The sequence below is a fragment of the Oncorhynchus masou genome, chromosome 8 (genome assembly GCF_036934945.1).
Source record: "Oncorhynchus masou masou isolate Uvic2021 chromosome 8, UVic_Omas_1.1, whole genome shotgun sequence".
Classification (NCBI taxonomy): domain Eukaryota; kingdom Metazoa; phylum Chordata; class Actinopteri; order Salmoniformes; family Salmonidae; genus Oncorhynchus; species Oncorhynchus masou.
In genome coordinates this window covers 30,733,774-30,748,122 of record NC_088219.1, presented here as the reverse complement: position 1 = coordinate 30,748,122, position 14,349 = coordinate 30,733,774, and the positions used below count along the sequence as shown (strand labels likewise).

The window sequence follows — 14,349 nt, the reverse complement described above, 5'->3', positions numbered from 1 at the left end:
AAAAAAAATTGTAAATCTGTTCAATCCGTGCTAAACTTGCAGCAGGATCTGGTCTTTAACAGGGTATTACGTTACGGACAGGGATATTCATCCACAGAGGAGGAGGAGGAGAGAAGGGGGGACATAAGCTGGGTTATCTAAGAACAGAGCATGTTCTCTGGGAAAGGGGCAGGAGAGAGTGTCTGGATTCCAACTTACGCCACTCAACAGGGAGCAGAAGTTGACATGACTCACGAAGACGTTTGGTTCTAGGACAATTATCCATCAAATTTTTATTCATCATAAGATTCACTGTAGCTTTGCTAATGTTTTAGGAACACTTGTCTCATTTGACAGATAATCATTAATGCAGTAATATACTAGAAAGTCTGAACTTAACTCTGCTTTTAACATATCTTTATATGATGGTAAACTACCATCATGCCAATGAGCTACTTCAAAACAGTAAAAAGAATAGATGAGGAATAATAAGTGAAAGACGTGATTGGGTCATTGAAGAGAGTATGGTAGGGAGCACAGGAAGCCCAGTTGGCAGACACATACACTACATATACAAAAGTATGTGGACACCCCTTCAAAATGAGTGGATTTGGATATTTCAGCCACACCCGTTGCTGACACATAAAATCGAGCACCCAGCCATGCAATCTCCATAGACAAACGTTGGCAGTAGAATGGCCTTACTGAAGAGCTCCGTGATTAACAACTTGGCACCATCATAGGATGCAACCTTTCAAACAAGGCAGTTTGTAAAATCTCTGCCCTGCTAGAGTTACCCTGGTCAACTGTATGTGCTGTTATTGTGAAGTGGAAACGTCTAGGCACAACAACGGCTCAGCAGCAAATTGGTAACCCACACAAGCTCACAGAACAGGTGAGTGCTGAAGAGTGTAGCGCGTAATAATCGTCTGTCCTCGAGTTCCAAACTGCCCCTGGAAGCAACATCAGCACAATAACTGCTCGTCGGGAGCTTCATGAAATGGGTTTCCATGTTCGAGCAGCTGCACACAAGCCTTAGATCCCCATACGCAATGACAAGCGGAGTGGTGTAAAGCTCGCTGCCATTGGACACTGGACCGGTGGAAACATGTTCTCTGGAGTGATGAATCATGCTTCACTATCTTGCAGTCCAAAGGACAAATCTGGGTTTGGCGAATACCAGGAGAAAGCTACCTGTCCCAATGCATAGTGGCAACTGTAAAGTTTGGTGGAGGAGGAATAATGCTCTGGGGCTGTTTTTCGTGGTTCGGGCTAGGCCCCTTTGTTCCAGTGAAGGGAAATCTTAACGCTACAGCATACAATAACATTCTAGACAATCCTGTGCTTCCAACTTTGTGGCAACAGTTTGGGGAAGGCCCTTTCCTGTTTCGGTCCATACAAAAATGGTTTGTCGAGATCGGTTTGAAAGTACTTGACTGGCCTGCACAGAGCCCCGACCTCAACTCCAATGAACACCTTTGGAATGAATTGGAACGCCGACTGCGAGCCAGGCCTAACCGCCCAACATCAGTGCCTGACCTCACTAATGCTCTTGTGCCTGAATGGAAGCAAGTCCCCGCAGCAATGTTCCATCTCGCGGAAAGCCCAGAAGAGTGGAGGCTGGTATAGCAGCAGAGGGGGAACCAATTACAATTTAATGCCCTGAGCAGTGCTCAGGTTAAAACTGTACATTGAGGAAAAAAACACGTTTTTAGAATGTCAGGCTATCAGACAAATGAATGATACTATTCGAATCGTGAAATTATTTAAAAACCGCATTCCTTACCTCTTCCTAAAAATATGACTCAAATGTTTCTCTTTCACCTCCTTTCCTAATCTCTTTCTCTGCCACTATTTTCCCTGGCAGCCCCTTGCTAAAGCCGGTCAGTATTTCGCTGTGTTCCTGATGGGCTCCTGTCACAGCCATGACCCCAGATGAAATGCAAGCCTCACAAAATAAATGTAAATCTCTTTCTGTGTGCCGATAGTGCTGTGTGCCGAACCCTACCGACAGTTGACTCTCCGTGCCGCGGCTTCATAATGGAATACTAAACCAGCTTCACCGCCACAACACACAACATTCACGAGACACAATACACACTAGATAAAATACACACACACAGTTGAAGTCGGAGGTTTACATGCACTTAGGTTGGAGTCATTAAAACTTTTCAACCACTCCACAAATTTCTTGTTAACAAACTATAGTTTTGGCAACAATTCCAGTGGTTCAGAAGTTTACATACACTAAGTTGACTGTGCCTTTAAACAGCTTGGAAAACTCCAGAAAATTATGTAATGGCTTTAGAAGCTTCTGTTAGGCTAATTGACATCATTTGAGTCATTTGGAGGTGTATCTGTGGATGTATTTCAAGCCCTACCTTCAAACTCAGTGCCTATTTGCTTGACATCATGGGAAAATCAAAAGAAATCAGCCAAGACATAAGTAAATGAATTGTAGACCTTCACAAGTCTGGTTCATCCTTGGGCGCAATTTCCAAACGCCTCTGAAGGTACCACATTCATCTGTACAAACAATAGTACGCAAGTATAAACACCATGGAACCATGCAGCCGTCATACCGCTCAGGAAGGAGACACATTCTGTCTCCTAGAGATGAACGTAATTCGGTGCAAAAAGTGCAAATCATTTCCAGAACAAAAGACCCTGTGAAGATGCTGGAGGAAAGTTACAAAAGTATCTATATCCACAGTAAAACGAGTCCTATATCGACATAACCTGAAAGACCGCTCAGCAAGGAAGAAGCCACTGCTCCAAAACCGCCATAGAAAAGCCAGACTACCGTTTGCAACTGCACATGGGGACAAAGATCATACTTTTTGGAGAAATGTCACAAAGGAGCGACTGGCAGAAAGGACATCTCTGTGAAACCACAATGATCACTATTTGTTCCACTGGCGAGGAGAAAGGGTTGTTTGTGCCATTACAGTGTTCTCGAACGGCTACTGTAAGAGATGTGGTGTTCGTCATTCACTGAGCTACTGATACAAAGTCTATGACGTCTTTAAAGTAAAGGAAAACAATACTTGAACTTCTAGTGGAGTCACAGTAACATAAGCTCAGATCGCTTTACCTCACATGGACAAAGCTCTCCAGTGGTTTCGAACTATTACAGAGACACCTGATTAAGCACAACAGCAGTTCAACAAACTCCTGTAGCCTGAACACAACTTATCCTCATCAATACTACCAAACCCTTCTGTCCTGTCCAGACTGAAGACGTCCTTCAACACCCTCATCACAGCTGACCAGAGTGACAGAGAAGACACGGCCATGACAGGACTCCTCCTGGCTGAACAGGTGACTGTTAGCATCCCCAAGCAAGGACGTCACCCATTGGGCACACATAAGAGAGCTGACAAACAGCATTTCCACTGTGGAAGGACACTCTCAACCTCAAACACTTTCTTTGAATCTTATTTACACTTTGAAGTGGCCTAGTGTCGCTTGTCACGGTGTTACCCTGCAGAGGAGAATATGCCCAACGGGGCTTTTCATTTATTTATTTTTTACTGCTTTTCCTTAACCAGATAGTGCTATTTTTTGGGGACATTCATTGCCATGAAAAAGCATTTGCCCCCTTTCTGATTTTCACAATTTTTGCATATATGAGATACCTAATGTTATCAGATCTTCAACCAAAACCTAATATTATATAAAGGGAACCTGAGTTTACAAACAACCCCCAAAAATATATATTTAATCAAGTAAGTTATGCAACACCCTATTCCCCTGTGTGAAAAAGTAATTGCCCCCTTACACTAAATAACTGGTTGTGTCACCTTTAGCTGCAATGACTGCAAACAAATGCTTCATGTCTCTCACATCGCTGTGGAGGAATGTTGGCCCACTCTTCCATGCAGAACTGCTTTAACTTAGCGACATTTGTGGGATTTCAAGCATGAACTACTTGTTTCAAGTCCTGGTTTTCGGCAGGCATAATGGGACCCAGCTTGTCCAGAAAGTAGACTCAAGTTTGCCAAAAAGTACCTGGAAGCACCTGGATGATCACCAAGACTCTTGGAAGAATGTTCTATAGACAGATTAGTCAAAGGTGTAACTTTCTGAACGACATGGGTCCTTTTTGTGCCTGAAGAAAACCAAACACTGCATTCCAGAGTAAGAACCTTATACCCACGGTCAAGCATGGTGATGGTAGTGGGATGCTTTGCTGCCTCAGGACCTGGACGACTTGCCTTAATAGAAAGAACCATGAATTCAGCTCTGTATCAGAGAATTCTACAGGAGAATGTCAGGCCATCCGTCTGTGAGCTGAAGCTGATAAGCCTGGTATGGCAACTGCTCGGCCTCTGACAGCAAGGCACTACAGGGGGTCGTACTTACAGCCCAGTACATCACTGGGGCCAAGCTTCCTGCCATCCAGGACCTCTATACCAGGTGGTGTCAGAGGAAGGCCTAAAAATTGCCCAAGATTCCAGCCACCCTTGTCATAGACGGTTCTCTCTGCTACCGCACAGCAAGCGGTACCGGAGCGCCAAGTCTTGGTCCAAGAGGCTTTTATAAACAGCTTCTACCCCAAAGTCATAATACTCCTGAACAGCTAATCAAATGGCTACCCAGACTATTTGCATTGACCCCCCCCCCCCCTTCTCTCTTTTAGGCTGCTGCTACTCTCTGTTTATTATCTATGCATAGTCACTTTAACTCTACCTACTTGTACATACAGTGGGGCAAAAAAGTATTTAGTCAGCCACCAATTGTGCAAGTTCTCCCACTTAAAAAGATGAGACCTGTAATTTTCATCATAGGTACACTTCAACTATGACTGACAAAATGAGGGAAAAAATCCAGAAAATCACATTGTAGGATTTTTAATGAATTTATTTGCAAATTATGGTGGAAAATAAGTATTTGGTCAATAACAAAAGTTTATCTCAATACTTTGTTATATACCCTTTGTTGGCAATGACAGAGGTCAAACGTTTTCTGTAAGTCTTCAAATTACCTCGACTAACCTGTGCCCCTACACATTGACTCTGTACCGGTACTCCCTGTATATAGCCTCACTACTGTTATTTTACTGCTGCTCTTTAATTTTTTGTTATTTTTAACTTAACACTAGTCTTAAAACTGCATGATTGGTTAAGGGCTTGTAAGTAAGCATTTCACTGTACGGTCTACACCTGTTGTATTCGGCGTATGTGACAGTTAAAGCAGTTCTGCATGGAAGAGTGGGCCAAAATTCCTCCGTTGTGAGACTGATCAACAACTACAGGAAGCATTTGGTTGCAGTCATTGCAGCTAAAGGTGGCACAACCAGTTATTGAGTGTAAGGGGTGTCATGACTTGGCCTGTTGGGTGAGGATCATAGGCGCCAGATTTTACTTCTCTCTCTCTCCCTCTCCCCCTCTTCTCCCCCTCCTCCCCCCACCAGTTTTATGACCGGTCGTAAATACTGTGTAGAAACTCTGCCTTATTTTTCATATGAAGTCTTAACCAAGTCAGTGGCCACACCATCGTGAGCACAGACATTACGTCGGCGTCACAGAACACCCCTTTTCCCCAGAGTGCATAAAACCCACTTCTGACAAGATTTACATTAGACCAAGCAGGCAGACGGGAAGTCACAAACGGTTAAGAAATCTACAAAACTAAAGACCAGAGAACGTGCATCCCCACTCTGAAATGGTTACCACTCTATAGGCCAACGAGACCGACAGCATTAGCTGAAATGTACAGAATGGCTAGAAACGCTGAAACCTTCAACAGAGAAGAAGAAAATCTCTACAAGACAACACATTCACAGTCTGCGGCTGTATATGTAAAATAGTCTAGTAAACTCGACCGAAGACGAGACAAAGAACAATTTCCTCCCACCACTCTATTATAACGAACACTTCCTCTGAAAGATCCATTCGAACAGACACCCCGAAGCTACAACTACGAAATAATTTGATGTCTGGTGGACCAACCGGAGAGTTTGTCAAATTACTCCCCAGATGGACCGCGATTTCAACAGCGAGACAACAAAGGCATACAATCGTAAATATGCAGTATACATTGCAATTATTTTCAAATTAGCGGCCATCCATATGCAAAGTATTAGCATTTCACTGAGCATAGTTATCAGCTGTGTGTACGATAGGGAAGTCCTTTGTCTTTTCTCCCGCTCTCTTTTCATTTGGTGTAACAAGCCATCATACCAGGCAAGCTTCAATGCCATACAACTCTCCTTCCGTGGCCTCCAATTGCTCTTAAATACAAGTAAAACTAAATGCATGCTCTTCAACCGATCGCTGCCTGCACCTGCCCGCCTGTCCAACATCACTACCCTGGACGGCTCGGACTTAGAATATGTGGACAACTACAAATACCTAGGTTTCTGGTTAGACTGTAAACTCTCCTTCCAGACTCACATCAAACATCTCCAATCCAAAGTTAAATCTAGAATTGGCTTCCTATTTCGCAACAAAGCATCCTTCACTCATGCTGCCAAACATACCCTTGTAACACTGACCATCCCACCAATCCTAGACTTCGGCGATGTCATTTACAAAATAGCCTCCAATACCCTACTCAATAAATTGGATGCAGTCTATCACAGTGCAATCCGTTTTGTCACCAAAGACCCATATACTACCCACCATTGCGACCTGTACGCTCTCGTTGGCTGGCCCTCGCTTCATACTCGTCGCCAAACCCACTGGCTCCAGGTCATCTACAAGACCCTGCTAGGTAAAGTCCCCCCTTATCTCAGCTCGCTGGTCACCATAGCAGCACCCACTTGTAGCACCCGCTCCAGCAGGTCACCCCCAAAACCAATTCTTCCTTTGGTCACCTCTCCTTCCAGTTCTCTGCTGCCAATGACTGGAACAAACTACAAAAATCTTTGAAACTGGAAACATTTATCTCCCTCACTAGCTTTAAGCACTAGCTGTCAGAGCAGCTCACAGATTACTGCACCTGTACATAGCCCATCTATAATTTAGCCCAAACAACCTCTTTCCCTACTGTATTTATTTATCTTGCTCCTTTGCACCCTGTTATTTCTCTCTCTGCTTTGCATATTCTTCCATTGCAAATCAACCATTCCAGTGTTTTACTTGCTATATTGTATTTACTTCGCCACAATGGCCTTTTTTTGCCTTTACCTCCCTTATCTCACCTCTCTTGCTCACATTGTATATAGACTTATTTTTCTACTGTATGTTTGTTTTACTCCATGTGTAACTCTGTGTTATATATGTGTCAAACTGCTTTGCTTGACCTTGGCCAAGTCGCAATTGTAAATGAGAACTTGTTCTCAACTTGCCTACCTGGTTAAATAAAGGTGAGAAAAAAAAATGGTTTAGTCTACTGGGGACTTTTCATTGCATTGTGTTAGTAACCAATAACTAGTGTTTGTGTGTTTATATAATTCTGTGTGATTATTTAGTTAGTAAAATATATCGCCGATTCTTCATTATGCATTTGTGCAGATATCCATTGATTTTGTTATTCAGAATGAGACTGATAGAAGGTAAATTACAATTAATGTATGACTGATGACTGAAATGTAAGAGATATTTGTATCTTTAAGAGTTAATTCGGAAAACAGTAACTCGTTTCATAAACTTTTTACGTTGTGGCCCAAGATTGCTGATGAGTTAATTGTTACTTGAGAAATTTAATCGTAATAATTAAACATAGTTAATCGATTTGATTAAACAATCATCATCACATTAATGTAAGCCAAGACATGACAGGGGGCAATTACTTTTTCACACAGTGGCATTGGGTTTTCCGTAACTTTGTTTATGAAATAAGTATGTAATTGTTGTGTTATTTGTTCACTCAGGTTCCCTTTATCTAATATTAGGTTTTGGTTGAAGATCTGACACCATTCGGTATCAAAAATTGAGAAAATCAGAAAGGGGGAAAATACTTTTTCATGGCACTGTAGCTCTATTGAGGAAGAGTTCTCTCCCACTTCTTCACCCTTTTTTGTGAGAATCCTTTGAGCTTCTCAGTTTCGCGGTCACTCTCACTGCACGCTTAGATGGACTCACAAACAAGCCATGAGTCACTGTAAACTCACTGTGAACAAGGTGCCCGCAGCGCACAGCGGAGTCTGTCTGAACAGCATACGCACATCTCTCCCTCCACACCGTAATCACACATATACACACACACACACACACACAGAGATATATCTGCAACATAAACACAGAAAGAGGGCAAGGGCGAGGAGAGAGGCAAGCGGAGCCCTGAGAATAAGTTGGAAAAACTTGGAAAGTTCAACGCTTTGGCAAAAACACCGGACAAAACAAAAAGTATCTTTAACCTTCCCATTGTACCACTGGAGTTACGTCTCACAGATGTGTCAAAGTGTGGTCAGGGAGGTGCGCTGGTCACAAAGGTAGTGGGTTAAAATCCCAGCAGGGGATTGGCTGCTTGAGAACACTACTCCTGAGAAGAGTTTTAAAAGGTACATGTCCACTGTAAAAGCAGCCAGTAAAAGTATACAGGTACATAGAACACATCCAAGTCTACATAAATCACAGCCTCTCTGCCAGTCAACCCTGATAGGCCGCTTTGATGGGAAAAGTAAATTAGGGTTTTATTTGTCGCAGCGGAACAACGACAAGATGCCAACAGCACCATCGGCTCCCGGTTTTGTTGCTGTGGCAATAACCCTGGAGACAGGAACCATAAATCAGTGGCGGTGAGTCCCTCGGACAAATGGGGGGGGGGGGTCGTGAGATGTGGTGGTGGGTCTCTGGGCATCTTTCACTGCTGCCGTTAGGGTGGGCCAGGCCGCTCACCTCCATGTTGGGCCGAGAGGAGAGAGAGAGGACAAACTAAAGATGGAAATAAACAAGCATTTTTTTTTTAAATCGCTGATATGTTTCTTAACACTGGAACTGCTTTAGACATAGAGAGGAAGGGGGAACCAGGCAGCAATGGAGTGGAATGCCTAAAGGGAGAGCCAGGGATCTAGGGCTAGATTTATATTGAAAATGCAATATAACTTGCGGATGCGGACAGAGATATCTACTTATGAAAACGAGGGCTCTAAAAGTACATATTTCCCCAAACGCTTGTGTAAATCTATTTTCTTAAGACTGGGAGAAAACCGACAGGCAAAGGAGTTCACACAGACGATTGAAAAATAACAGAAACTTCTCTTCTGTTAGGGGGTAGAATAGGCATCTTCCCCCGGAGAAATTGTCACTAGAAAGGTCTACCTCCATGCCTACAGGCAGGGAAGCCTAGTGGTTAGAGCGTTGGACTAGTAATTGAAAGGTTGCACGTTCGAATCCCCGAGCTGACAAGGTACAAATCTGTCGTTCTGCCCCTGAACAGGCAGTTAACCCACTGTTCCTAGGCAGTCATTGAAAATAAGAATTTGTTCTTAACTGACTTGCCTAGTAAAATAAAGGTAAAATAAATAAAAAAGATTACATTTTCCATGTATTCGCCGTTACTCTGTGTACTCACAGTCACACAGTCATATGCACACACACACCTATTGTTCTCACGGACACCGAATGGTTGTAGGTGTTTTCAAACTCTTAGGAACAGCAGGATAAATCTGATAGCCAGTCTGCCAGTGTCCATCATTAAAGCCCAGACTGCAGACAAGCAGCAGCAACAGCAGCGTAGTCCCAACACAGCCCCGGCCCTCATCGATCCACATCAACTACTCAGACGTAGCAGAGCACAAGTCTGGGCTTAATCTCTCAAACGTACCCCAGTGTGTGTCTGTGTGTGTGTGTGTGTGTTTTCAGTCTGTGGGTGTGTGTGTGTGTGTTTTCAGTCTGTGTGTATATATTACTGATGACAGTATCTGTGCATGTTCATTTCCCTGCTTGGTTGCTCCGGACACGATCGATGAGGTGTCTCGGAAAGTGTGTGAGTGACATTACTGTCAGCTGTGTCAATTAGACTCTGCATCTACCTTAGGTTGATTAAGAGACTCCATTAGGAACAGGACATCTATTCCTGGCTCATCGCTACTGGGATTTTCACTACCACAGTGTGTGCGTGTATGCCTCCATACCTCAGACATGGCGGTGGTCTTGTCAGGACGTCTGGTCTCAGGCTCTCCAGTAAGGGGGTTACGTAGGGTCTGGAGGAACAGCGCTGCCTTTCTCTTCCTCTCCGCCTGCAGCTGCTTCTCCTTGGACTCCTTTGAGGCCTGGGCCAGCTTCTCCCTGGCGGCTGCAGCCAGACGGTCCTCTAGCTTCTGCTTGGCTAGATGGAGAGGGACAGAGGTCAGGTACAGCATACAGACTGAATGCTTCCTGCAGCATACAAACAGAATCGTTTCTGCATGGCTACAGGTGGAAGGGAGGTACGCGAGAGAGATAAAGAGAGAGAGCAGATGAACACCAGCATTTTTCAGCATGTTTTTTACAAAAAGATCCCACCCTCTCTAAACTCCGGTGTCCATACACCCAGTGTGCCCTAGACCTTCTGTTTGAGGACCAACACACAGGCACGACCTAAGAGCACAGCAGGAAAGGGAGTGATTGTAAAAGCTTATTCTACTTTCCCCAACAAACAAGTGGTTATCTCCACCTTGCTACCACCAAAATAATTCCACCCTGCTACCATACAGAAGGTAAAAGCAAGTATTTCCCTTGACTGTCCCTCAAAACCAAATGTTTACCTTGCCCACCACTTCACTTTGGACAGCCTTTACGAATAGGTCCACCAACCGCAGCCCCAACACCTCACACAGGAGCAACAGATTAATGGACACTCTCCCAGACCTTCAGGACCACGCCCCCACACATAGATGACCCTCACCGAGAGGACCAACATCCAAAACCACAGCACCACCAGCCACATCCACACCCCCACCAATCAACACCCCCAAGTCAACCATGTCAACACCCCATTTAGGCACCCTCAGATCAGCTACGCCCCTCCTGCCCACGCCATGCCCCCCATTCTCTCAAAATGAGGGCCTCAACATGAAAGTCACACACACGCCCAGGCCGTGAGCAGGCAAACAGGCCCAACCTCCACTCTTACACTAACCCAAGCTAATGGCATGTACCAGATGCTCAGCAGGCTCTGCTCACACTTACTGGTCTGAAGCCAAACCACACGGCTAACAAAATTGGACACTTAATGGAACACGAAGCCTTCACTACCTCATCCTGGAATATCCAAGGCCTGAGGTAAATTGGCCTTTGGCCTAAAGAGCAGGAACCTGGAATTCACCAAATAAATAAAAAATACAGACATTGTCATCCTATAAGAAACATGGTATAGAGGAGATGGACCCACTGGTGGTCCTCTAGGTTACAGAGAGCTGGTAGTCCCATCCACCAAACTACCAGCTGAGAAACAGGGAAGGAACTTCGGGGGTATGCTAATTTGGTATAGAGCAGACCTAATACACTATTAAATTAATCAAAACAGGAACTTTTTACATTTGGCTAGAAATTAAAAAAGGAAATTCTCTCAACAGAGAAAAATGTCATCCCGTGGGCTACATATATCCCCCCGACCAGAATCCCCATACATTAATGAAGCTTCCCCATCCTAGAGGGGGAATCCATCATTTCCAGCCTCAGGGACATGTACTAGTCTGTGGCGACCTAAATGCCAGAACTGGACAAGAACCCGACACCCTCAGCACACAGAGGGGCAAACACCTACCTGGAGGTGACAACATTCCCTCCTCCATATGCCCCCCTAGGCACAACTAACAAAAACGGGTCACAACTCCTGCAGCTTTGTTGCACACTGGGTATGGACATTGTCAATGGTAGGCTTTGAGGGAACTTCTATGGTAGGTACGTTTATAGCTCATCTCTTGACAGTAGTACTGTGGACTACCTTATCACTGACCTCAACCCAGAGTCTCTCAGAGCGTTCACAGTCAGCCCACTGACAGCCCTATCAGATCACAGCAAAATCACAGTCTAACTAAACAGAGCAATACTCAATCCCGAGGCATCAACGCCAAAGGAACTGAATACTATTAAGAAATGCTATAGATGGAAGGAATGTATGTGGAAACCCACCAAAAACAATTAGGCAACAACAAATTCAATCCCTTTTAGACAACTTCCTGGACAAAACTTTCCACTGTAATAGTGACGGTGTAAACTTGGCAGTAGAAAACCTAAACAGTATATTTGACCTCTGAGCTTCCCTATCAAATCAAAAACAACAATGACAAATGGTTTGATGAAGAATGCAAAAATCTAAGAAAGATAGTGAAACTTATCCAAACAAAAACATAGAGACCCAGAAAACTTGAGCCTACGCCTTCACTATGGTGAATCACTAAAACAATACAGAAATACACTATCGAAAAAGAAGGAACAGCACTTCCAAAATCATTGAAGAATGCATAGACTAACCACTTCGGGGGATATTGGAAAAGAATAAAACAACAGAGTTATTTATCCAAAATGGAGATGGGTAAACCACTTCTCCAATCATTTTGGCCCTATAACAAAGACCAAACAGCAAAAACATATACATGATGAAATACAAATCTTAGAATCAACTATTAAAGACTACCAGAACCCACTGTATTCTATAATTAAATTGAATGAACTACAGGACAAAATACAAACCCTCCAACCCAAAAAGGCCTGTGGTGTTGATGGTATCCTCAATGAAATTATAAAATATACAGACCACAAATTCCAACTGGCTACACTTCAATTCTTTAACATCATCCGTGGCTCTGGCATCTTCCCCATTATTTGGAACCAAGGACTGATCACCCCAATCCACAAAAGTGGAGACAAATTTGACCCCAATAACTACTGTGGTTTCCGGTTCCGGGTTGGAGCGAGCGGTCGCATCTACACTTCGGTCCGCAGGTAGTATAACTTTTCATTACATTTCATTATACTACAACGGTTTGATTTGTCTAATCTTAGCAATTTCTTCTTAGCTAGCTACATAGCCGTCTTTGTATCAAAGATAATTGCATAATTATCGTATTTCGTCGTCCTAACGTATCTGCCCAGCAGCTAGCTAAGCAGATAGCTAACATCCACTGTCCACCAGCACTGTAGAAACTATTACACTCAACTGAATGACTCGATTAGCGTAGTGTCAGCTAGCTACATAGTTGTCTTCGCTGTCTTCGTATCCAAGATAATTGTGTAGTTTAGAGTGTGTAGACTTAGAGTGATTATCTTAATTTACCGAGGTTAGCTAGCCAGCTATTTGTCGTCCTTAACGTAGGAGATGCTGCTAGCTAGCTAGCCAACAGCTAGCCAACCTCTACCGAATTGAACTTCTACTACCCGGTCAACATTCTGCGTCGCTCCACAGGTAGTATCACATTTTCATTTCACTTCATTACAGTACAACGGTTTGATTTGTTTGATCGTAGCTAGCCAGCTACATAGCCGTCTTTGTATCTAAGACAATTGTGTAGTCTAGAGCGATTTTCTAGGTTAGCTGGCCAGCTATTGTCGTTCTTTTTACGTAGCTAGCCAGCTAGCCCCGAATAGCAGCACTGTAGAAACTATTACAGTACAACGGTTTGATTTGTTTGATCGTAGCTAGCTAGCTACATAGCCGTCTTTGTATCTAAGACAATTGTGTAGCCTAGAGCGATTTTCTAGGTTAGCTAGCCAGCTATTGTCGTTCTTTTAAGGTAACGTAACGCAATCAACCTGCTAGCTAGCCAGCTAGCCCCCGAATAGCAGCACTGTAGAAACTATTACACTCGACGGAACGACTTGATTAGTGTAGTGTCAACATCGCAGCCACTACCAGCTAGCCTACAAAGTCAACAACGCAGCCACTGCCAGCTAGCCTACTCCAGCAGTACTGTAGCATTTCAATCATTTTAGTCAATAAGATTCTTGCTACGTAAGCTTAACTTTCTGAACATTCGAGACGTGTAGTCCACTTGTCATTCCAATCTCCTTTGCATTAGCGTAGCCTCTTCTGTAGCCTGTCAACTATGTGTCTATCTATCCCTGTTCTCTCCTCTCTCCACAGACCATACAAACGCTCCACACCGCGTGGCCGCGGCCACCCTAATCTGGTGGTCCCAGCGCGCACGACCCACGTGGAGTTCCAGGTCTCCGGTAGCCTCTGGAACTGCCGATCTGCGGCCAACAAGGCAGAGTTCATCTCAGCCTATGCCTCCCTCCAGTCCCTCGACTTCTTGGCACTGACGGAAACATGGATCACCACAGATAACACTGCTACTCCTACTGCTCTCTCTTCGTCCGCCCACGTGTTCTCGCACACCCCGAGAGCTTCTGGTCAGCGGGGTGGTGGCACCGGGATCCTCATCTCTCCCAAGTGGTCATTCTCTCTCTCTCCCCTTACCCATCTGTCTATCGCCTCCTTTGAATTCCATGCTGTCACAGTTACCAGCCCTTTCAAGCTTAACATCCTTATCATTTA

General features: G+C 44.2%; 1 protein-coding gene across 2 annotated transcripts in view; it reads right to left on the bottom strand.

Moving 5' to 3' along the window:
* The window catches only part of LOC135544518 (splicing factor, suppressor of white-apricot homolog), a 140,887-nt gene that overhangs the window by 45,907 nt on the left and 80,631 nt on the right, over positions 1-14,349 (bottom strand). For both annotated transcript variants that reach the window (XM_064972191.1, XM_064972192.1), the window contains exon 13: positions 10,004-10,197. In XM_064972191.1, the coding sequence (XP_064828263.1) occupies positions 10,004-10,197 (194 nt within the window). The remainder of the gene's footprint in view (positions 1-10,003; positions 10,198-14,349) is intronic.